Source organism: Terrapene carolina, unplaced genomic scaffold (genome assembly GCF_002925995.2).
Source record: "Terrapene carolina triunguis isolate 2854851 unplaced genomic scaffold, T_m_triunguis-2.0 Scaffold85, whole genome shotgun sequence".
Classification (NCBI taxonomy): domain Eukaryota; kingdom Metazoa; phylum Chordata; order Testudines; family Emydidae; genus Terrapene; species Terrapene triunguis.
The window spans coordinates 7843673-7868793 of record NW_020664436.1 but is presented as its reverse complement, the minus strand read 5'-3'; the positions used below and the strand labels follow the sequence as shown (position 1 = coordinate 7868793).

The following is a 25121-nucleotide window of genomic DNA, read 5'->3' as shown; positions in this document are numbered from 1 at the left end:
GGAAGGTGGAGCCCGGCCGGCCGGCCCCCGGCCCCGCGGGACCGGGCGGGGTTTGGGGAGAGACCGAACAAGGGCGGAAGGTGCGAGGGCAGGACACGGGGCCGGTGTCTGGTTCGATCGAAGGGACTTTTCGCTTCCAAATGAACGTGTCTCTCATTCAAACAGCGAGGGCTGCGCTGAAAGAAGACACCCTGCTACCTCCCCCCCTTCACGGGATTTATTTGTTGGATGCTCCATCCATACCAGCTTTCCTCTGCCCGGCCCCAGGCAGGATGGGACCATTTTTTTTGGAGCCGGAAAACTCCCTCCCCGCCCTAGTAAATTACATTTTCTCCCCTTTCAGGCCTAGTCACAGGGTTGTACCCAAAGTGATGGGAATTAGGTTTGAGAATTGCTGAGACCAAATGTTTCTCTGAATCCAGCTTTGGAAAATTATTTTGACCCCTTCCATCACCCATCCAAGAAAACAAGTTTGTGACCTGCTGAGGATCTTTGTAGAAAGGGGGCTTTGTGCCTTTTTTTTCTTTGCTGCTTTATGATGGAGAAAGAGGCCTGAAAGAGGGTTTAACCTTCTTTACAATAAAAATAGGGGGTGAGGTGGGGGAAGGCTTTGCTTATTTTTTTTAACCTCAGAAATGGAAGGCTTGATCTACATGTAAAATTTAGATTGACCTAGCTACTTCTAGGTAGAGAAAGGAGTAACAAAAATTACTAGGGTTATGGAACAACTTCCATAGGAGAAGAGATTTAAAAAGACTGGGGCTATTCAGTTTAGGAAAGAGATGACTAAGAGAGGGGATATGATGGAGGTCTATAAAGTCGTAAATGGTGTGAAGAGAGAATAAGGAAGTGTTATTTACCCCTTAACATACCACAAGAACCAGGGGTCTCCCGATGAAATTAACAGGCAGCAGGTTTAAAACAAACATAAGGAAGTACTTCTTCACACAGCACTGTCAACCCATGGAACTCATTGCCAGGGGATGTTGTGAAGGCCAAAAGTATAACTGAATTAGATCCACCAGTGACTATTAGCCAATGGTCAGGTATGTAACCCTATGCTCCAGTTGTCCCTAAACTTCTGACTGCCAGAAAGTGGGACTGGACAACAGGGGATGGATCACTCAATAATTGCCCTGTTCTTTTTATTCCCCCTGAAGCATCTGGCACTGGCTAGTGTCAGAAGATAGGATGCTGGGCTAGATGGACCAATGGTTTGGCCCAGTGTGGATGTCTTATGTCCCTCAGAGGTGTGAAAAATTCACACCCCCGAGAGATGTTGTTAAGACAGCCTAAGTTGGTGTGGCCACCACTAGGTTGCTGGAAGAAATCTTCTGTCAACCTAGTTGCTGCCTCTCGAGGGGGCAAATTTACTACAACGATGGAAGAACTCCTTCTGTAGTTATAGCAGGTGTTTACACTACTGCAGCACTTGTTTTGCCACTGCAGCGCTTGTAGTGCAGACATCTTCAGGCACATTACGGGCATGTCTAAACTTACAGCACTGCAGTGGCGCAGCTGGCAGTACATGTAGTGAAGATACTCTATACCAACAGGAGAGAGCTCTCCCATCGGCATATAAACCCCACCTCCACAAGCGGCAGGAGAGCTTCTCTCCCTACGACATAGCACTGTGCACACTACAGCCTATGTCGGCAAAACTTGTCAGTCAGGGGTGGAATATTCACACCCCTGAGCGACATATGTTTTGCCGACTTAGGCTGTCGTGTAGACATAGCCGTAGTCTAGTTTTCCCTTGTTTGCTGGGGAGGGCTCAAAGTCTACAAAATTTTAGTTAGTCGTTGATGTTAAATCATAGAATCATAGACGATTACGGTTGGAAGAGACCTCAGGAGGTCATCTAGTCCAACCCCCTGCTCAAAGCAGGACCAATCACCAACTAAATCATCCCAGCCAGGTCTTTGTCAAGCCGGGCCTTAAAAACCTCTAAGGATGGAGATTCTACCACCTCCCTAGGTAACCCATTCCAGTGCTTTCGCCACTCTCCTAGTGAAATAGTGTTTCCTAATATCCAACCTAGACCTCCCCCACTGCAACTTGAGACCATTGCTCCTTGTTCTGTCATTTGCCACCACTGAGAACAGCCGAGCTCCATCCTTTTTGGAACCCTCCTTCAGGTAGTTGAATGCTTCTATCAAACCCCCCCTCACTCTTCTCTTCTGTAGACTAAACAAGCCCAGTTCCCTCAGCCTCTCCTCGTAAATCATGTGCCCCAGCCTCCTAATCATTTTCGTTGCCCTCCGCTGGACTCTCTCAAATTTGCCTACATCCTTTCCGTAGTGGGGGGCCCAAAACTGGACACAGTGCTCCAGGTGTGGCCTCACCAATGCCGAATATAGGGGAATAATCATTTCCCTCAATCTGCTGGCAACGTTCTTACTAATGCAGCCCAATATGCCGTTAGCCTTCTTGGCAACGAGGGCACACTGCTGACTCATATCCAGCTTCTCATCCACTGTAATCCCCAGGTCCTTTTCTGCAGAACTGCTGCTTAGCCAGTTGGTCCCCAGCCTGTAGCGGTGCATGGGATTTTTGCATCCTAAGTGCAGGACTCTGCACTTATCCTTGTTGAAACTCATCAGATTTCTTTTGGCCCAATCCTTCAATTTGTCTAGGTCACTCTGGACCCTATCCCTACCCTCCAGCATCTCTACCTCTCCTCCCATCTTAGTGTCATCTGCGAACTTGCTGAGGGTGCAATCCATCCTATTATCCAGATCAGAGGTGGGCAAACTACAGCCCACAGGACCATCCTGCCTGGCCCCTGAGCTCCCAGCCGAGAAGGCTAGCCACCAGCCCCTCCCCTGCTGTCCCCCCTCCCATGCAGCCTCAGCTTGCCGCGCCGCCAGCGCTGTGGGTGAGGCTGCGAGATCCTGCCGGGCAGCGCAGCGGCATGGCTGGCTGCAGCTGGGCGGCGCGTCCGCCAGTCCTGGTAAGGGGGCAGGGAGCAGGGCGGTTGGATAAGGGGCAGTGGGTCCTGGGGGGCAGTCAGGGAGCAGGGGGCGGTTGGATGGGATGGAGGTTCTGGGGATGGTGGTCAGGGGATGGGGAACAGGGGGGGTTGGATAGGCGTGGGAGTCCTGGGGGCCTGTTAGGGGACGGAGGTGTGGATAGGGGTTGGGGCAGTCAGGGGACAGGGAGATGGGGGGGTTGAATAGGGCCGGAGTGTCCCAGGATAGGGTGGTTGGGGACAAGGAGCAGGGGGGGTTGGATGGGGCGGAGGTTCTGAGGGGGGCAGTCAGGGGGTCGGAAGTGGGAGGGGGAGGATAGGGGGCAGGGGCCAGACTGTTTGGGGAGGCACAGCCTTCCTTATTTGGCCCTGCATACAGTTTCGAAACCCCGATGTGGCCCTCGGGCCAAAAAGTTTGCCCACCTCTGATCCAGATCATTAATAAAGATGTTGAACAAAACTGGCCCCAGGACCGACCCCTGGGGCACTCCACTTGATACTGGCTGCCAACTAGACATCGAGCCGTTGATCACTACCCGTTGATACTGACAATCTAGACAGCTTTCTATCCACCTTACAGTCCATTCATCCAATCCATACCTTTTTAAAAAGGCGCTAACAAAAACAAAAACCCAATGTTTAAAACAGTGACTAAAACGCCCTTTCCCTCTCAATTACTGCAGCTTTCACTGTTTTAACTGTTGTAATGTCATGTTGTCATGTTTCACTAGTTCTCCAGTTGTCAACTGTATCATGATGGACAGGACCTGAATTGCTAATGTAAAAGAACCCTTTTCATAACAAAACATTTCCAGGCCCCTGTACATATCATTAAGAGGCAAAAAACGAGCACAAGTTGAATCTTTTTTTCCTTTGTAGGTAATCTTTAAATTCCCTTGGCAGTTTCAATTGGAATAGGATTCTCTTCTGCTTCCTGTTCTAAATAATTGCATAATATTGGTTTGCACTGTTAAAGAACTGCTGTTTTCTACTCCAGAGACAGTCACATAGTGGTCATTGGGAGAGTTGTACAAATAACTGACTTTTCAGTTCATTGGCCGTTCCAAAAAATCGGGGGAAGAGGGAATTGTTGTGGGTTGACCCAAAACAAAAACAAAAAAATCTAATTTTTAGTGAACCAAAAAGTTGGGAAAAAATGTCATTTTGGGTCAAACAAAATGTTTTGTTTTCAATATTTTTTATTTTTTATAAAATTGAAGTAAATTTAGAAACAAAAAGTTGTTTGAATTGAAACATCAAAATGTTTCATTTCAAAAATGTCAAAACAATGTTTTGATCTTTTGTGGATTTGGCGGGGGGACGGGGGATTTCAACCAAAACAATTTGACACAAATTCATTAGATATTTCAAAGAATCATAGAAGATTAGGATTGGAAGGGACCTCAGGAAGTCATCTAGTCCAACCCCTTGCTCAAAGCAAGACCAACCCCAACTAAATCATCCCAGCCAGGGCTTTGTCAAGCCGGGCCTTAAAAACCTCTAAGAATGGAGATTCCACCACCTCCCTAGATTTCCATCAAGCTGAATCTACAATTTTCAGCAAAAAAAAGTTTCACATGAAAAATTTCATCTGGCTATAGTCATGGTTCAAGTTAATCCCGTGTATGGCTTACCTACTTCACGGGGGTAAGGGGAAGGCAGTAAAGTGTAATAAATGTTTGTAAAATTGTTTGAGATCCTCATAACAAGGGACCTGCAATGTGGCAAGGAGTTTATTATTAATAAAGGAGGAATCTTCCTTTCCTATCTCAAGTTGTGTTTGATTTAGTTGTATGCCTAACTCATTCTTTTTCCTGTTTTCTTCCCTAGGAGCTCCTGGCTGTTACACTTGGCTCCTAAGAGAAGATGGAAGAGATCCTGGCTGATCTGTGTGGTACCAGTCCTGAAGACCCACTTCCTGTGTGGGTCCATGGTAGTGTTGGTCACTGCTTTAACCAGCTGATTTTGAATGTTGTCCCTCACACGATCCTTGCATTAGTAAGCGCTTGCTACCTCGGCACTCCAAGGTACGGTAGCCATCTGTGTCTCCTCTTCATTGTAATGAAGAATGTGGGAAAAGGCTCCTGAATGGTGGAAATCATTTCTCTCTGTGCCATGTGGCAGCTGCCTGCAGGAAACATTCACAGTCTTGTGTTTACTCCCTTTTGGGAGTCGTGCTGGAGCATATGCAGAGTGAAAAACACTATTAGGTCCTGTTTAGTCCAGGGGTCTCAAACACGTGGCCCGCAGGCCGAGTTAGTCCTGCAGCCCACCATAGGCGCTGACTTCGCAGGCAGCCAAGCTCCCCTCTTTCCCCCGCACCAGCGTGCCGCATCCCCACTCCTTCGCCTACCTCCCAGCGCTTCCCACCGCCAGGAGGGAGCAGGGAGGAGTGGGGAAGCTGTGCGCTCAGGGGAGGAGGCAGAGAAGAGGTGGGGATTTGGGGAAGGGGTTGGAATAGGGGCGGGTGGGCAGAGTTGGGACGGGGACTTTGGGGAAGGGGTTGGAATGGGGGCGGGAAGGGGTGAGAAGAGGCGGGGTACGGGGCGGGGCCATGTGTTTGAGACCCCTGTGATAGACAGTTAGGGGCACCGGGCACCATCCCCCATCTCCAGGGGTCTCTCTGTTAGGGGTGCTGGGCACCCAGAGGTTACCCCCTCCCCCATTACCCAGGGCTCTCTCCATTGGGATACTGGACAGTGTCTGTGACCAACTGGAAATTTTCTGTAAAATTTTTATAATTCCGAGGTGACCCTCAGTTTTCCTCTCGACCTTGCACTGTGACCGGGGGTGTGTGGAAAGGGTTACACAGTGCAAGAGAGAGTCGGTGCCTATGGCGGGCCGCAGGAAATGGCCCGCGGGCCGCGTGTTTGAGACCCCTGGTGTAGATCATCATCAGTGTTACTGACCACATAAGGAATAGTTACAGGTGTTTATATTTTATTAAAACCCCGCTTCGCATTACAGTTTTAAAAAAGTTAATACATTGACTTTTAATAGCATACTATTTTACTCTTCATTTTTTTCATTTTTGACTATACTTTTGTATTGTTGTATGAAAAGGTTTCAGTGATGCGGGCCTCGGGCCAATGTACTAGTCCTCATGGGGCCCTCGTGGTGATTTGAGTTTGAGATCCCTGGTTTAGTCCATCCCTATCCCCCAGGGCCAGTGTAGAATCTAGCCTATAGTTTATTCCCCAGGGTTTTGTCCAGCTCAGTTTCAGATATTCCAACCAATGGAGACTCCACCGTTTCCCTTGGGGAGATGATGTCCAAGCCTAATTGTCCCTAATATTTCCTGATATTCAGCTGACATATTCCCTTTTGAAAAAGTTATATTTATCCTGTGTTTGTGTTTTGTTACATTATGCACCATAGCTAAGCCAGTTGTACTTCTTTTCTCCTTCCTCCTAGTAGTTATACCTTAGGTACCACCCTAAACAATTCCTCATGCTCCTTTCATAATTGTAGGTGGTTATCATGTCCCTCCTGAATCATTTCTTAGCCAAGCACATATATTCTCTGTAACTCACTCCCTCCAGCCCCTTAGGGTGGTATTATTTTTTAAAACAAGAAAAGTCCTACATGCTGCTGGGTTCTAAATTAACTGTAACCGCTCAAGAAAGACCTGTTCATCATCGTGGACAGCTCGGTGAAAACATCTGCTCAATTTGCAGTGACAGATAGTTAAACAAACACATTCTTAGTTCTATATAAGGAATTGAGTAGAGAAAAATATTATAATGCCATTATACTAATCAGTTTCCTCACCTGGAAGTACTGTATATAGCTGGGGTCGCTATATCTCAAAAAAGATTTAGTAGAAATAGAGGGAGTTCAGAGACTAGTGATCAGAATGATTAGAGACCTAAAAAACCTTCTGTATGAAAAGAGATTGAAGTTATTTAGGTTAGAGAGGATATAAATACAAGGTGGCATTGAGAGAATATACAAAGTAATAAATGGTGTACAGAAATTATATTAGGGTTTCCTAATTACTCTTTCTCATAATTCACAAACAAGAGAATGGTCAATGAAATTGAAAGGCCAAAAATATATTATCGATAAGGAAATTGTTATGCATTGGGTAATTAGACAGTGGAACTCTTTGCCACAAGACATCACTGAGGTCAAAAGTTTAGGGGGAATCAAAAAAGAATCAGACATTCGTATGAAGAATGTGAACATCCAGAGTTATATTAGAGAGGATAAAAATATATTTTTAGCAGGGATTTAAACCGTCCTGGTTCAGGACCTAATTCAACCACCAAGTATCACAGGTTAGGAAGAAATTTCCTCATGGGAAGGTTATTCCATAATTGTCAACTGTGGGGTTTCTTGCATCTTTCTTTGAGGTATGTGCTATTGACCACTGTCAGAGACAAGATACCATAATATATTGACACATGATCTGATCAAGTGTGGCAATTTTTATCTTCCTAAAAAGCTCTGAATGGGACACACAGCCTGTCATCCTCTATATGAGTGAGAACTAGGGGTGACTGGGTAGTGGTGGGAAGAGGGAGGAAGGGGAGGAGTGAGTCACAGGTGATGGAATGGTAGCTGGCTCCACTCTGAAGCTTTCACCACTCTTCTCTCCACTAGATCTCCTGTCCCAGGGGCTTCCCACAGACCTGGCTGGAAATGCAGAATTGCTGCCTCCTTCGTACTCACTGGCCTCCCCATTCTTGATATAATCACAGCAGCCATCACTCAGCAGGAGTTGGGTACCTTGTATCTGGTAGTGCTGGCAAGTGGCATTGCCCTGCTGGCATGGCTCACTCATAGCCTGGCACTCCTCACACTTTACAGGTCCACGTACGGCTCCTCCCGTGGCCCTGCAGCCATGGTGCTCCTAGCCCTCTTCCCTGTCCCTGCCCTTATCATCACACTGGTATGGTACTGCCAGAATGGGGTGGCCTGGCCCCACCTCCACGCTGCTCACATCTTCAGACTCTCCATCCTCTGCCTGCAGTTGGCCTCTCTACTTATCTATGTGATCGGGTATATTACTCCTGTTGCCAGCAGGCAAGTTTTTTGCTCCATCAATGACGCCTGGCAGCGTGAACCTCTCATCACGGAGTCAGGGATCCCAGCGCCTAACTGGCAGGGAGTGGCAGAGGATGGTGAAAGCTGGCTCTCGCGCTTCTCTTATGCTTGGATGAACCCTCTTATGAAACGTGGCTATCAGTGGATGCTGAATCGGCCACAGGACGTCTATCTGCTACCTCGACGGCTCCAGGCTACCAGGGTCTGTGACCATTTCTACTCCTGCTGGCAGGAAAAGGCAGCTCTCAGCCAAGAGGAGGAAGACACAATGTCTTCCACTAGCCCAATTGTCACCAAAAGTGATGGGAATGGAGATGCCTCCCCATCTTCAGGGAGCCCCTGTGATGCCCAGAAGGCTGTGCAACTCCTCTCAGTGCTGCATGCAGCCTTTGGGCTCCGCTACTACTCCCTAGGGCTCCTCAAACTGGCTGGCAGCCTGTTGGGCTTCTCAGGTCCCCTGCTCCTGAACCTGCTGGTTAGCTTCATGGAGTCGCACCAGGAGCCTCTGAGCCATGGGGTCCTGTATGCCCTCGGCCTCTTTGCTGGCTCCTTCCTGGGTGCTCTCTTGCGGAACCAGTTCAGCTATGAGGTGAACAAGGTGATGCTGACGGTGCGTGCGGCAGTCATCTCTGCCATCTATCGCAAGGCCCTGCGGGTTAGCGGCAGCAGTTTGGCTGGCTTCACCATGGGCGAGATTGTCAACTTCATGAGCACAGACACCGATCGGCTGGTCAACTTCTGCGTCAGCTTCCATGAGGTGTGGAGTCTCCCTTTCCAGTTTGCCATCACCCTCTACCTCCTCTACCAGCAGGTGGGGGTGGCCTTCCTGGGAGGCCTGGCCCTGGCCCTGCTGCTTGTACCTGTCAACAAGGTCATAGCAAACCGTATCATGGAGAACAACAAGGAGATGCTGAAGCACAAAGACACACGAGTTAAGGTGAGGCAGCCTTTGAGTTCATTGCTGCATTTTCTTCCTGATCATTCTTAGAACTTTGGCTATGTATTGTGGAACCCATTTAATGAGCTGGGACCTTGAAAATCCTGATGGGAGTGCAGAAAGGTGAGATACCTGAGGGGCGCAGTGCAAAGCAATGTCATTGTGATTCCACCTAGAGGGAAGTTGTTCTATAATATCATTCTGAGGTGTTCCATTGCCTCCCTGGTATGTCCAGTCTCTCCAATAGATCCCTGTCCTGTGAGTAGCAGTTACTGTGAAACTTATGGTCCGTTCCCTTGAGACACTCCCATCACATCTTCCCACTGATGCCTTTTTATCCTGGGACCCCTGCCCACTGCTGGTTCAAAGTGCATGCATCCACCTTTGTATGGTGGTTTTGTGTCTTTCTGATTTGGCACGCTCAGAGTTGGTGTCATCCACTTTCTCGCTTCTGCCATGTGAGCATCTCCAGCACTGTCTCTTCCCTCTTGGGATTACTATCAAAGTGTCCTGGGCTCCAATGTGATAGGATTTTATGGTAATGTTTTAACTTAGCATCTACAATGGTGACAGAGCTCTCTCCAGCCCCTCCAATCCTTTTGGCAATTCTCAACCCATATTTTGGAAGTATAGAAACTTAAGTCTCACTCCCATATGCACGGCAAATCTGTAGGAGCTTTTGCAATACGTTCCTGAAGGAAGTTATATCTAATTGTATATTTCCCCCAGTATGCATGGTGGTCTTCTCTAGGTAAGTCCAGGACTGTTCTGCGGATGAATCTGTGGGGAGCCAATTGTTTTGCTCAGACATTAAATACTGAGTGTTTAGTTTTTTACTGAACACCACAGAGCTCAAATAGGAGGGCGTAGCATCAGGGAAGAGGGGTCAGAGCTTCTGACTGCTGCCACTGCCACATGTAGACATGTCCTAGTCCTGGCCCCTTGTTTTTCCATCATTTGTCCCCTCTCTGTCAGATCTGTGTGGCTAGCGTCTAGTCTGATATGGCTCTGGAACTCTTCTGTTCTGCTTGCCTCTCTGCCCACAGCTAATGACAGAGTTCCTGTGTGGCATGCGAGTGATCAAGTTTTACACCTGGGAGCGGCACTTTGGTGCCCGGATAAATGCCTGCCGAGCCAAGGAGCTGCAGAAGCTGCGAGCCATCAAGTACCTGGATGCTGTGTGCGTGTACCTGTGGGCAGCACTGCCAGTAGTCGTCTCCATTGTCATCTTCATCACCTATGTCCTGCTGGGGCACCAACTCACTGCCACCAAGGTGAATGACAGGGGAGACCTGTGCAACCCCATTGCTCTGCTCAGACTGATGTGTGAGTTGGGAAGAGAGTTTTCAGAACCATCCTAAGCAGAATGACAGTGGGGCACCTCTCCCGCACAAGGTTGCATTCCTCTGGAATCTCCCCTGGGGACAGAGCTCAGCCCACCATGCTGAGTGCAGCTGTAGCCACCCTGAGAATAGAGCTCAGTACCCTTCTGTGAGCCATGACCTTCCCACAGATGCAAGGACATCTGTCCATTCTGTCTTTCCCCCTCCCCATGATGGTCTCTGTGAAACTCTTCTGTGTGTGTGTAGGGGGGGGAGGTGCCAAAGGGTCACTGCCCCCCAATTCTTTATTGTCTCCCTCTCTGGCACAGGTATTTACAGCCTTGGCGCTTGTTGGGATGCTGATTCTTCCCCTCAATAACTTCCCTTGGGTGTTGAATGGAATCTTGGATGCCAAAGTGTCCCTGGATCGCATCCAGCGTTTCCTTGAGCTCTCTGACCAGGACCTGCATGCTTATTACACCACTGGTATGGAGACAGGAGATGAGACACAAGCAGGAATGGGTGCTGTAGGCTTTTGGGTGGAATTTCCATGTGTGGGGTGGGAAGAGAACGGAGAAGTCTGAACACAGAAGGTGCTTGAGGTGCACAGGGCAGAAGTCTATAGGAAACGGGCTCACTGGCCGTAGTGCAGTTAGGTGACTGCTCCACCTCCTCTGAACTCCCTAGGGTGCTGAGCAGTGAGCTGTGCTCCATTCAGTCAGTCTGAGGTGAGCGCACACCATGGACCTGTGGAAATGTCCCCAGTAGAGGACAGGGCAATAGCATTACTCTCCACCAGCACCAAACAGACTATGCCTATGCCTGTTGATTCCTGCCTTTGTATATTCCCAAAGCAAAGGATGCTTGCTCATTTCTCCAAAATCTCCCTTGACCCTGAAGCCATCAGCCCTGTTGGCTTCGGTTGGCAGACTGGATGGAACTTCTGCACTCCCCTCTACCATATTTCCCTTCTTCCCCCCATCCTTGTTGCCAGTTTCCTGCTGTTCCTTCCACCTTCAGACATAGGGAGTCCAGTTTGTTCTTGGAATGACTCCATGGGAGTCTCTGGGTCTCCACTTGCTTCCTACAGGGATTCAGAGACAGGTGGAAGAGAGAAAGAAGGAAGGATTTTAAGGTGAGGTTACAACAGGGAAGTGTCTCAGTGTCACACAGTGGCCTTGTACAGCTGGGGTGTGTGTGTCAGAGCTGTGTCTTATTCTTGCCTACTCTGTTTGGGAGTGGAGCTGCTGGTGCTACCAGCATCTGAGATTGTCTGGGCCGTCTTCTCTCGGAAACATACTGCAGGAGTGGCTGAGCCCAGCTTAGTATCTCCCCTGCACTTTCTGACCCTTGAGGATTAATGCAGTGGCTGTGCTGCTTTTCTTTTGCCAGATGGCCCCACAGACCCATCCTCTGCACTGGAAATGCATCACTCCACCTTCTCCTGGTCACCGGCCAGGGAGGAGAGCACCAGGCAGCACCTGTCTGGAGGGACTCTGCAGATCTTCATTCAGGACCTGGCAGTGGCAAAGGTGAGTGGGGGTGCAGGGAATAAGGAAGAGGGAGCCATCACCAGAAGGGCCAAGTGTTAATGCAATAAATCTGCTGCTGCTTGTTTCCCTCTGCAGGGGGCGCTGGTGGGAGTTGTTGGGAAGGTTGGCTGTGGGAAGAGCTCTCTGCTTGCAGCAATCACTGGAGAACTCAACAGGTAAATAGCCAAAAGACACCTCTCTCCCCTTGTCCCACCTCCCAGCACCTCTGCTACAGGGGATTTTCCATGGGCTAGAAGACCCATTTGCCAGGCACACTCACTCCATGGTATTTCATCTCTTTTCCTTTTCTGCCTCTCTCCCCTACCTGGCTCTGGGGTGTTTGCAGACTTGGTGGGCAAGTGTATGTCTGGGATCTGGAGCAAGGATTCGGCCTGGCCACCCAGGAGCCTTGGATCCAGTTTACCACTGTCCGTGAGAATATCCTCTTTGGGAGGGACTATGATGCCAGGCTCTACCAGGAGGTGCTTGAGGCCTGTGCACTTTCCGACGATCTGAATGTGAGTGCCCTGTGATGAAAATGTCCCACCGGCTTCCCTGTGCCCTGCCCTGAATCTCAGCCTGAACCTTAACTTCTCCATCAGGGCATAGAACCTATTTCCCCAGCCTCCCCCTCCTTCCTAAGCCAAATGTGCCATGTGTCTCACGCAGCCTAGCTGTTTGTTCATTTTCATTACTGGTCCCTGACATTGAGTCACTGCCCTTCCCTTGGGCTGAGGCGCATGTGTGAGGTTGGCTTGGCAACACTTTGTACTGTTTCCTCTAAGACTTGTCCTGAGGAGCAGAAAGCTCTGAATCCCAGGGAAGGGAGAGGTTGTTCGAGGCTGCCTGAGTACTCCCATTAATAAGCAGTCAGGTTCTGGCTACAGAGAAACTATCAGAAGCCAATGCTTTGTTGGAGCAGAAAGCCCTTCCCCAGGATCTGGTGGGGCCATGCAGGATGAGAAGAGGCCTGAATTTGTGTCCTCCATGTGGGACTGCTGGTAGTATCAAGGCAGCAGCCCCAGATGTCCCAAGGAACTGCAGGGCAGACTCCTTGTGGGAGAGGAGGCAGTAACAAATCTCTCAGCAGGTCTGATGATGCTCCACGCCTCAACCCTAAAGAGAGCTGGAAGGAAAGAATTGCTCATCTAGGTTGATTCAAGCCCTCACCCTTCTCCAATCAGTAATCCCCACATCCCATCGAGGAAGCACATTAGACACATTAGCTGATGAACCCTCCTACTATACCCGGGAGGGAGGGATTGTTGTCCTTCCATTGCACAGACAGGGAAGCAGAAACACAAGGAGGCTTATGGTCTGATTTTTTCCAAGATGCTGAGCGCTGGCAGCTCCCTTTGATTTTAGTGGAAGTTGTGGGTACTCAGAGTTTCTGAAAATCAGGCCACTTGTGTCTTGTCCAAAGTCTCATAATGAGTTAGTGTCAGAGCCAGGAATAGAACTCAGGAGTCCTGTTTCTGCATCCCCTATGTCATGCTGCCTCTGTGAAGCAACTTTTTTAATGGATTATCTTGTGTGTTTCACTTCTAGATCTTACCAGCAGGTGACCAGACGGAGGTGGGTGAGAATGGAGTGACCCTCAGTGGGGGACAGAAGGCTCGAATCGCTCTTGCTAGAGCCGTTTATCAGGTAAATAGGAGAGTGACCCTACAGAGGGCCAATTGCTGCAGGTGCATTGTCCAAGAGTCCAAGAAGCTAGAAGCACCCAACAGCCAGAGCTCCTGCTGTACATCCTCCAGCTCTTCCTGTTCATGCAGGCTGGGGCTAAAGGAGCTGGGAGTTGCCCCAAGCCAATGCACTTGCACCATTCTCTACAACATCACCTGCTGGGGAAAGCTGGAACTAAAGGAACTGGGAAATGTATCACTTGTCTCTTCTTCCTCAGGAGAAGGAGATTTATCTTCTTGATGATCCACTGGCAGCTGTTGATGCTGATGTAGCCAATCACCTTATGCAGAAATGTATTCTGGGAGTTCTCAAACAAAAGACCAGGATTCTTTGCACACACAGAACGGAGTTTTTAGAGAAGGCTGACACCTTGCTGCTCATGGACAATGGCAGAATAGTCAAGATAGGTACAGTGGCACACCTGCTTTTGTTTCGGTCTGTGTACAGTGATACATTTCCCAGTTCCAGGAACTCTGTCCCAGCCTTATCAGACGGACAGATGGGCTGTGAGTTCAGATGGAAAATGGCCATAGAGGATCAAAGCAGACAGCTGCAAAGAGGCTGGGGTAAATTAGTGGGAGCCCTGGGGAAGAGGAACACTGGATAAGCTGGGAGAACTGGGACATGGTGAATGTACAGGAGTATGGATAAAGCAGACGGACTCTGAAGAGTTGGGCCTTGGAGTAAGACAGTGCAGGGACAGGAAGCTGTGGAGCAGTGCTTGTAGGGTTGTGGGTGCTGAATGTAGGAATAGGAGGGCAGAGGTAGAAGTAAATTGGGCCGTCTTGTACCAAATAGCTAGCTAAACTTCCGCAGCTGGCACACGGTCCTTAGGATCTCTGCAGTGTATAAAGCGCTCACGGTCTCTCTCTTTCTAGGGACCCCATCTGAAATCCTGCCGCTGGTGGAAGCCACCCCCAAGGTCAATGAGGAGAATAAGAGGAGGCAGAATAAAGGTCAATATATGGCAGTTTGAGGGGCATTGGTGAGGGTGGGTGGGGTCACTGTGGCTCAGGATAACATCCATGCGGAACGCCTACTGCCACTATCTGATCTCCAAGCAGGAGTTCAAGAAAACTGCACTAATGGGACAGGGTGGAGCAGGAAAGCAGCCAAGGGAAACTGAGGGAGACAGAGGAAGTGACTTGCCTAACATCACAGATTGAGTTGGGATTATTAGATTCCTGGTTCACAGCCCTGTGCTTGATCTGCTGACTAGGCCTTGCCTCCTTTTCGTGGCAGAAATAGAGCATATAATATATGTGGAAAAGGTCTGAATACACAGGTTTCTCTGAGTCCTCCTGGCTCCTTAGCAGTAATCACATCTGCAGTTATGAGCTGAAATGGGGGTAATTAAATTGATAGCTGTAGGGCTTGGAAAAGAACCCCCATTCCCACTCAGCGGGCCAGAGGTATTTTCTATGCTTGGGGTAAAAGGGCCATTGGATACTGGCCAGGAAGCAGTATGCTGATCTGCACTCCCACCTGCTGCAGAACTTCCTGATAGATGCCTATGGTACAGGGTGCAGCTGGCATGAACTCTGTTGCAAAGGGAAGGAAGAGGGGACAAACCTTAGAAAGCCTCCTAAGAATATGGCGAAGCCTTCCCTTTGGCATAGACCTGCCCTGTTTACAGTGAGGAGCTGGTCCTATTGGTGCTGCACTGACCTGTGCCTTTTCCCCTCAGTCCTTGCTGAGCAAGGCCAGGAGAAGGACATGGAGATAGAGGCAGAGGAACTGGGCCAAGACACCTGCCTCCTCCAGCGGGAGGAAGAAAAGAAAGAAGGGGCAGTAGCTTTTCAGGTGTATAGGGCATATTGGCTGGCAGTGGGCAGCTGCCTAGCATTGTCCATCCTCTTCTCCCTGCTCCTGATGCAAGGTAAGGCAGCAGCTCACTCCACTCTCTGTTTGGGACATTCTCCATTCTTGCTCCCTTGCTATGCTCCCCGGATATGTGAGGGGCCCCTGGGGGTGGCAGACTGAGTTTACTCTCTCTCCATAGCCCTTGCAGAAAGAAGGCCCAATCCTCCTAACCTTCCAGCCGGGGCCCCTTCACTTTCCTGTCCATCAAGTTGAAGGATTTGTCTAATTTGTGCACCTGCTACCCTGGGGGACACTGGGGTGTGGGGTTGTGTCTCCATAGAAGACTGTTTTTCCCCAGGGACCTGCTGTACCTGGCTCCTATGGCTGCTAGCTGTCATCTCTACTGCTCAAGTAACCACAGCGGCGAATGTATTGACAGCAGGGTATAGATTAGGCTGGGTAGTGAGGTGGTAAGGGCAGTTCCTCAGGGAAGGCCCAGCTCAGCTCCACTCCCTGCTCTTCTCCCACAGGTTGACTGAAGCAGAGTCTAACCCCCACCCTGCACTGACTCTTGTGTATCTCTGCAGCATCCGGGAATGTCTCCGTTTGGTGGCTGTCGCACTGGATCTCCAACCTGCCCCAGACGGCGAACATCTCCATGAGGCCCCTGTCAGCTTCTGTCCCTTCCCCACAGCTGCTGCTCTTCTCCTTTGCGGGGCTCGTGTAAGTGGGCAGAGGTTGGCTCAGGAGCTGGCGTGGTCTGGCTGTGGGGGGAGCAATGGTCTCCAAAGTTGCTCCTTAGTGCCCCTTTTGCAAAGGCCTCTTGCTGTGACTAGAAGATGGCTAAACGCCCCCATTGCACAGAGCCAGTATGGTTGTGAGAGCTAGATAGGGACAAAAAGGCCAGCCCAGCGCAAAGGGGTAGTGAAGAGGTGCTGCTGGATTTGCTGTCTGAGGCCGATGGGAGACCCCCTGGCTGCACAAGGCTCTGGGGCGTGGAGAGAGCCTACAGTTGGAATTGTAGAGATCAGTCTGCTGCAGCTTGCCATGGCTGGTGAAAAGCAGGAAGAAGCTGGTAGCCCATTTTGGGAATAAGGACCTTGGCTTCTCCCCCACCCTGGCCCTTGTGTTTGCTGTCTCAGGGGCTCTAGGTGTCAGCCTTGGCATAGTGCGCACTGTGGCTGTAGCACATTCTGTCTCCTTCTCTCTCCCAGCTCCCGCATCCAGGTGTTGGGCACAGCTCCGGTCCATCCCAATAGCACACTGGATGTGAACTTCTACCTGATGGTATATGGCGGCATTGCTGGGGCCAATTCAGTCTTCACCATCCTGCGGGCCTTCCTCTTCGCCTACGGCACCATCCGCGCTGCCACTGTCATTCACAGCCGGCTGCTCCAGAGAGTGATGAAGGTAACAGTCGTAAGGGGTAGGGTGAGGTCTCAGGAGCTCAGCTCGGGGAGAGAAATGGGGGCAGGGGGAACAGAGATAGTCACAAACCATCTCACTGGAGTGCTGACCTGTTCAGCCAGGGAGGTGAACAGATTGCCCACCCCTTGGCTGCAATCATTATGCCTGCCTCTCAACTCTCCACAGCAAGAGGTACCTTGAAGCCACCCCATTGTGAAGGTGACTGGCTGTGCCTTGTGAGATGTGTGCTGCTGCTGGGGATTGGGGATGCCCATTCCAGCAGGGCACCTCCACACTGGGGAGGAGAGGTGTTTGGAGTCTGGGTCTGCCTGGCCAGTGCAGGCTGGAAATTTCTTCCTGGTCCATGTTCAGTCCTGCTTCTCTCCAGGCATTCTGAATGGTGGCTGCTTGCTGGGCCACCTGCCAGCCAAGCTATAACTCCAGGGGCACTGCTCCCTCTCCAAGGCTGTCCCAGCCCAGCATGGCTCTTACCGCTCTGGTTCCCATGTTGCCAGGCCACAGTGACCTTTTTTGACATTACGCCGACGGGCCGGATCCTGAACCGCTTCTCTTCGGACCTGTACTGCGTGGACGACAGCCTGCCCTTCATGCTCAACATCTTCCTGGCCAATGTCTTTGGGCTGCTAGGCATGCTGGTGATGATAACCTATGGGTTGCCCTGGATTGGCCTGATCTTGCTGCCACTGGCTGCCCTCTACTTCTCCATCCAGCGCTATTACCGGCGCACCTCCCGTGAGCTCAAGCGCCTCTACAGCCTCACCCTGTCCCCCATCTACACCCACTTCTCAGAGACCCTGACAGGGCTGAGCATTATCCGAGCCACCCGGGCCACAGACAGGTGAGGGCTGCTCCTCGGATGGGGTGGGTGCCAGCACCTGGAGAACTTGGGGCTTTCACTCTTGTAAGGGAGAAGTTACCTAGAGATTCTGGCCCTGGGGCTGGCTGGGGTGACAGATGAATGGCAGTGGGCCCTGGGGCTGATCCTGATATTAACCACTGCATTGTGCCCGGCCCAGATTTGAGGCAGAGAATCAGCTGCGACTGGAGCAGAACCAGCGCTGCCTCTTTGCCAGTAACACCGCCATGCAGTGGCTGGACATCCGCCTACAGATGATTGGAGTTGCTGTGGTTACAGCTATAGCAGGAATCGCCATCATCCAGCACCAGAGGCAACTGGGAAATCCAGGTGTGCTGTGGAACTTTGGAGGGTCACCGAGACCAGTAAGGGATTGTGTCACTGCCTGTCCAGTAACCCTGGGTGCTTCTGTGCTGTGCAGCTTTGGCTCAGAGCCCTGATACTAGCAGCCTGCTCGCAGCACAGTGACCTCACCCTGGCTTCCACCAGCCTGGTTACTCCTTGCAGTCCCGCGTCTCCCCAAAGCCATCTCCTCTGCAGTGCTCAGCCCCTCTCAGTGTAGCACTCACAAAACCTGATCGAGTTCTCTGCTTCTTTAAAGAGACAGCAGCAGCCTGTTAGATTGACTGAGGATTTTACTCGTCAGTTGGAAACACTGCACAGAAAGGGTTGTGTAATAAAACAAGATTAGGTTTATTAACAAAGAACAGGTATTTAAGCCTTCTTAGTGTATGCGCAACGTGCCTCAGGTGGCACGTGACCTGGATTCATCACCAAATTTGGTCCACGGGTCGGATCATTAGCTTGCTCGGGCCGGATACTGACAGGGAGTGTGACATGAACACTGATTCATGGCCCCCAGTATTTAAGTGTTACTAAGTAGAAGGAATTGGGATAGAAATGGTTACAAACAAACAAACAAAAGTAAAAATATGCTTCTAAGACTAAAACCTAACTTAACAAACTTGAGTTTCTTGTTCAAAGTAGTTTTCTCACCACAGTCATTCTTCCAGCATGTCTGGCCAGTCCTTAGCCAGGATCCAATACAGAGCCCAAAACACTTAGTTTCAGGCCATCCTCTTCCCTGTCCCAGAGCTGCAGCTCTATCCACCTGTCCAGGAGGTAGATCCTCAGCCTCTTCTCCTCCCCCTCCATCTCCCTATCCCAGAGCTGGGTTGCCATCTTATAACCTTCCCCTGGTGCTTTGGCTCCTTCCTTGTCCCCCTCAGTCCACCCTGGCTGGAGCTGCGTCCCCAGCTTTTGCCACTCCTTCACATGCCTGCTGTGCTCTCTTATCATCTCAGGTCTTGTAGGCCTGGCCCTCTCGTATGCCCTGTCTGTCACAAACCTGCTGTCAGGCCTCATCTCCAGCTTCACACAGACAGAGACCATGATGGTGAGTGTGGAGCGAGCAGAGGAGTACTCCACAGACATCCCCATAGAGCCCCAGGAGCAGCTGGTCCAGGTAAAACTCACTTAGCCCTCCAGTTCTGGCCTGCATCCCATCTCATGGATCTGTGCTTTGCACTGTCTCTCCTGTCTGTGCATTCTTCCCATCTGCTCAGGTGTCCCACAGGGCCCTGATGTGCCAGTGGCTGGAGATGATTACAGCGATCTAATGAGTGGGCACTGAGGACTGCTGGCCTGATCTATAGGAACTGCCCAGAGCAATTGCCCTTTCCTAATACCAACGCCCCATTTCCCCCACCCCCAAGGTCTTCTTGTGCAGTGGGAGATGGGCAGGGTGGGTGGAGCAGGGCTGGTGTGCGACTGGGAGATGCAGAGGAGGCTTAAGAGTCAGGGATGGTCAGGAACTGAGAAGCTAGGTAAAGGGACAGGTGGCAAGTGGGGCAGGGCTGGTAGTTGATCCTGGTCACACTTTGGTCTCATCGTCTTCTTCCTTTGAGGTTGCCCCTGACTGGCCGAGCCGGGGCCACGTGGAGTTCCAGCAGGTGGTTCTGACATATCGGCCAGGATTGCCCAATGCTCTGGATGGGGTGACCTTCACCATCTACCCTGGAGAGAAAGTGGGGATTGTGGGGCGCACTGGATCTGGCAAATCTACCATCTTCTTGGCACTCTTCCGCATGGTGGAGCTGAGGGGGGGACGGATCCTCCTGGACAATGTCGACAGCCGATCGGTGGGCCTGGAGAGTCTGAGGTAGGGTGAGCAGAGCAGAAGGAGGAGCAAATGGCATTTAGGGTCCAGCCAGGAGCCCTTCCACCAGAGACAGGACTCTGGTTCTAATGGCTGTCAGCAAAATGATATTGAGGGGGCTGGTTAGTGGAGATCCTTTCTGGCCACTTTTGGCTGCTTGTGGCAGTTTCCTGTCCGTTGCTGAAATGTTCCTGAGCCCCTCCTGCCCTGGTTGTGTGTGCTGAGACTCCCAGGCTGAGAAGAGCCCTGCCTGGTCCCTGGTGTGTCTCAGACATGCCCAGTTTACAGTGCCCATGGCTGAGACCGGCCCAGGAGAGTCAGGGCCAACCTGGTTACCATTGGCTCAGAGGAAAAGCCTTTTGCTTCCATGCTGTTCCCACCTGCTAAGCCTTCATCTCTCCTCTCCCTGCAGATCCAAACTGGCCATAATCCCCCAGGACCCATTTTTATTCAGTGGGACAATCCGGGAGAACTTGGACCCCCTGGGGCGACATACAGACGCTGACCTGTACCAGGTGCTGGAGCAGTGCCACCTACAGGCGGTGATTACTCAGATGGGTGAGTCCAATGCCTGCAGGAGATGAGGCGGCTCTGGCAGTGGGCAGAGACAGTGAGTTGGAGGTGATAGTCAAGGGCCTAGGTGCTGTAAGATCTGGTATGGGGAGGTAAGACCCCAGTGGGGTCCAATGGGATTGACATGTGAGGCCCAAGCAGAATCCTGTAAGGTCCACTGGAAGGACATGAGCAGGTGAGGTATGGTGGTAGGCAAGGCTCTGGCAGGATCTGACTAAGGGAGGCCAAGCCCCAATGGGATCCAGTGTGGGGAAAGGATAGGGGCTTCCAAGTCTCACACAGCAGTCTCTCTGATCCTAGCAGAGGATACACACACACTGTTAGTGACAAATCTTGCTTCTGTCCGAGTCTAAAATCCCAAGGCTTTGGACTGGGGCTGAGCAGAGATGAGGACTTGAGTACCAGCTGGCTGCTCCTGGCCCAGGCATGCTGTGCAGGGGCTCTAACCAAACCCTTGCTGGGTGAATGCTGTTCTTGCCTCCTTGCAGGTGGACTGGACTGTGAGCTGGGGGAGAGAGGGAAGAGTCTGTCAGTGGGACAGAGGCAGCTCGTGTGTCTGGCAAGAGCCCTCCTGACCCAGGCCAAGGTGAGTGCTGCTAACTCCAACTGGATTCTCCCTGCTCAAAGCAGGGAAGTTACTTGTTCAGAGAGGGGGTGCCTGTTCCTGATTGTGGGGGTAGAAGGGCAGGACAGGGAGTCTGTGTCAGGAAGCCCTAGTGAATAAATGGGCAGTCTGATGTGTATGGGAATCAGGGCTGTGAGCTGATTTATGCTACCCTCTTAGGTGTATCTCTGGGCCGGGAACAGAGATCTCCTCCCATGGTGTTGGGATACCCTTTACTTTGTCACTGTGTCACTGACAGGTGCTGTGCATCGATGAGGCCACAGCCAGTGTGGATCAGAAGACCGATCAGCTGCTACAGCAGACCATTCGCCAGCGCTTTGCTGACAAAACTGTGCTCACGATTGCTCACAGGTACAGCCGGCTTCCTCTCACACCAAGGGCATGTCTCCTCTGCATTGGGGAGTGAGCCTTCCAGCCCCATCCACAGATTTGTGCTAGAGGGGTTCACACTAGCACTCTCAAAATAGCTGTGTAGATGTTGCAGCTTGGTCTAGAGCTCTGGTTTTAGAGCTGGGGGGAGGAAGGTGGGGTCGTGTGAGACCCTGAGCTCCAGCCCAAACTGTAACATTGAAGCACCATCTGCATAGCTATTTTTAGAGCGCTAACATGAGCCCTGTTAGCACAAGTCTCTGGACCTTGGCTGGGAGGCTGGCTGCCAGAGGCAGTGTAAACGTAGCCTGTGAGCCTTCTAAAAGCCTTATGGAGAAAGGGACAACCCTCTGCTCTTAAACTCACCTCGCCACAGCCCCACCATTAACCACTCACCATGCCCACAGCGCCAGTCTTCCCTCACTAGCCACACCTACAGCCCCAGCATTACCCACTGGTCACGCCCACAGTGCCAGCATTACCCACTCGCCATGCCCACAGTGCTGGCCATGCCCACAGTCTCAGCATTGTGTTTGCCCCCACCTTGATATTCAGCTCCATATGTAAGTTGAGCCGTGAAATCAGCATGACAAGATTTTTCAAGTGAAAACTTGTCTGTTTCCTTTTGTTGCTCTGGAGTGAAGCAGGTATTTACCATCCCCCTTCAGCCCCTGCCCCTAGTCCACCTGACTGCTTCCAGTCTCCAGGAGCATCCAGATACTGTCCAATAGCAAACTCTTCTCTTTGGTAGGTGCCAGGTGGAAACCCAGCACGTTCTATGTATTGCTGGAAGCTGTCTGATAGGGACTTAGGGAGCCCCTGAATTTCCTGCCAAGTGGAACAGGGGTATTGCAGCCTCAGAGGGTGAAAAGGGATTGAGAATATAGAAAACTGAGAGCCTGAAAGCTCCTCGCCATCATGGAGAGCGGAGAGGGTGCCGAACATGAAATAGAGCTGGTCTTGCCCAGTAGAGGGCACTGCAGGACAGCCAGAGAATGAGAGACTGCACTGCCACCTCTGGGCCAGGGATGCCCTCGCTCCCCTGATGTGGGCCATTACCACTAGGTTAAAAAGCTCCAAGGGAAAGAAGGGACTGGTGGATAAGAAGAACACCCTGCAGCCAGGCCACCTCAGGCTGTGTAGACTAATATCGTCTTGAATACTCTGTGCAGTTCTGGTCATCCCATCTCAAAAAAGATACATTAGAATTGGAACAGGTACTGAAAAGGGCAACAAAAATAATTAAGGGTATTAAGCAGCTTCCAGCTGAGGAGAGATTAAAAAAACAGGGACTGTTCAACTTGGAAAAGAGACAACTAGGGGGGGTTATGACAGAGGTCCATAAAATCAGGAATGGTGTGGAGAAAGTGAATAAGGAAGTATTATTTAACCCTTCACGTAACACAAGAACCAGGCGTCACCCAATGAAATTAATAGGCAGCAGGTTTAAAACAAACAAAAGGAAGTACTTCCTCACACAAGGCACAGTCAAGCTTGTGGAACTCCTTGCCAGGGGATATTGTGAAGGCCAAAATTATAACTGGGTTCAAAAAAGAATTAGATAAGTTCATGGATGCTAGGTCAATCAGTGGCTATTAGCCAACATGGTCAGAGATGCATCCCCATGCTCTGGGTGTTCCTAAACCTCTGACTGCCAGAAGCTGGGAGTAGATGATGGGATGGATCACTTGATAATTGCCCTGTTCTGGACATTCCCTCTGAAGAACCTGACATTGGTCACTATTGGAGGGCAGGATTTTGGGCTAGATGGACCATTGCTCTGACCCAGTATGGCTGTTCTTATGTATGTGATTGAGTCATTACTTGGATGGGAGACCTTTAGGGAAATCCAGGTGCTGCAAGAGAATCAGTAGTTGGTACTTTTCACTCCATCAGGACTGACTCTTGTGCCCCAGCCTGGCACCATGGGCTGCGGGAGGTTCTGTCTTTTGGGGGAGATGGGAAACTGAGATCCTGACCACCTGGGGTCCATGTGAAGATCCACTAGTACTTTCTGTAAGAGTTGGGTTATTAATGTCAGTTCTGATCCAATTCCAGTGCTGTGGCTTCACGCAGTCCCTCCTCTCACTGTATCTCTGTATGCTTTAGACAGGAATGAATTTAGGGTCCCAGCCCCCCAGGAGGCAATGGGTATCATTATCACCATTTTACAAATAGAGAAACTGAGGCTCAGACTGGCGAAATAACTCACCCAAGTTCACAAAGCCAGTTGGTGGAAAAGCCAGGCAGGTGACCCAGGTGTTCTGACTCCCACCCTCCTTGCTCTCACCTATTAGAAATGCTGTCTTCCTGGGTTCTCACTCTGTCTTGAAAGTTGTTGTGTAGTGTTCCTGTTAAACAGCTCCCAGATTCCCCCCAGAGATGGCTGCATTTTAGCGCTGAAGGAGAGTATATAAGTGCTCCCCCAGCAACTGTGATGAAGGGGTCTGTAGAAATTGGTGCCTATTGGGGCGTCTCAGGCTTCTGTGCTAATGAATGGGGGAGCAATATTTGGTGTGTCTCTCCATGCACAGACCAAGACACCCCCCCCACACACACACACACATGTTGCTGTGTTTGCTCTCACCAGGCTGAACACCATCCTGGACTCAGACCGTGTGCTAGTGATGCATGCGGGGAAGGCAGCAGAGCTGGATTCGCCTGCTGTCCTCAGCAAGAGGGAAGACTCCTTGTTTCAGCGACTCTTGACCAGTGGGCAGCAATGACTTCCCTGCTAAGAGACTGAGACCAGTGACGAGCACCTCCTGGCTGCACACCTGCAACCCCCATCTCCGCTGGACCCCAACAGGCTCGAGGATGCAGGCACCTACTTCCTGCTGGGCCAGGAGCTGCCATAGGGGATGCACTAGCCTACACAAAGGACAGCAGAGGGTGACACTGGCTCTTGACTTGGGTCCTGCTCAGAGTGGACCTTGTTTCAGGTGCAAGTCGTGGGAGGACGAGGAGCAGTCCCCTGAGCCGTGATGGGGTTGGACCGAAACTTACTGGTCTGGGTCAAGAGTCCTAGGATGGAGAAACATGCTCCTGGCTTGGGGCAGCATCCCCTTTGGTGTAATGAGGGTTTATTCTCTACTGGCTGGTGAATCAGTGGCTCCCATTCAAGGACTTGTGATTTAAAATAAAGAGCAAATGTCCTTATTAAGCTCTCTGTTTCTCCTGTGGCCCTGGCCCTCATCACTGCTTCCCTTTCCCCAGAACCAGGCCTCCCTCTCCCAGTCAGAAGACTCACTCTCTCTCTCTCTCTCTCTCTCTCTCTGACACACATGTCATGGTTTCTCTGTCACTACATCTCCTGCTGGAGTAAGCCCTTCCGCATGCTGGGAGCCCAGCACAGGTTGCAGATACCTCCGCCCCTGAGCTGTGGTTTCCTTATGGCACAGCCTCACTGGACTGAATAGTGGGCATTGGGTTAGGGACAGGATCTGGCCCCTTGTATGTACAAATACGCTAGTGCCCAGAGATGTTATCAGTGTTGCATGTTGTACTTGTTATGGCTGCTGAGGGACACTACACTCCTCAGGTGTTTAAAGGCCTCCAAAGTTAATCTAGGTGGCACTATTCCAAAGGAGAGCTCATCCCTCCTCCCTCAGCTTCACAACCTTCTGGTTCAGGAGGCTGGAGAAATCTCCTCAGAGCTCCTCAGCACTGCTCTGATTCCAGTTTGGCCATAGAGAGAGGCCCCTGTAATGAAGCCTGAGTGTATCGCATTGCAGAGTGGAGCCTGCCAGCCTGGGGATCTGGGGCGTGGGCAGGGAATGAGGGAGCAGCAGAGCTGGGTTTTGAACCCGTCT

The 25121-nt window shown here is 50.9% G+C and overlaps 1 protein-coding gene across 1 annotated transcript; it reads left to right on the top strand.

Moving 5' to 3' along the window:
• The first annotated feature begins 294 nt into the window (after positions 1–294).
• ABCC10 (ATP binding cassette subfamily C member 10) lies at positions 295–24440 on the top strand. The gene is made up of 22 exons (XM_029911059.1): positions 295–317; positions 4802–4998; positions 7577–8957; positions 10004–10231; positions 10609–10765; positions 11672–11811; positions 11908–11987; positions 12158–12329; positions 13360–13458; positions 13715–13904; positions 14376–14453; positions 15185–15376; positions 15888–16023; positions 16515–16710; positions 17223–17566; positions 17745–17914; positions 18889–19049; positions 19492–19745; positions 20155–20300; positions 20804–20901; positions 21179–21291; positions 23900–24440. Exons 2-22 carry the CDS (start codon positions 4838–4840, stop codon positions 24033–24035), a joined length of 4632 nt encoding a protein of 1543 aa, XP_029766919.1. The 5' UTR covers positions 295–317; positions 4802–4837; the 3' UTR covers positions 24036–24440.
• Positions 24441–25121: the final 681 nt, after the last annotated feature.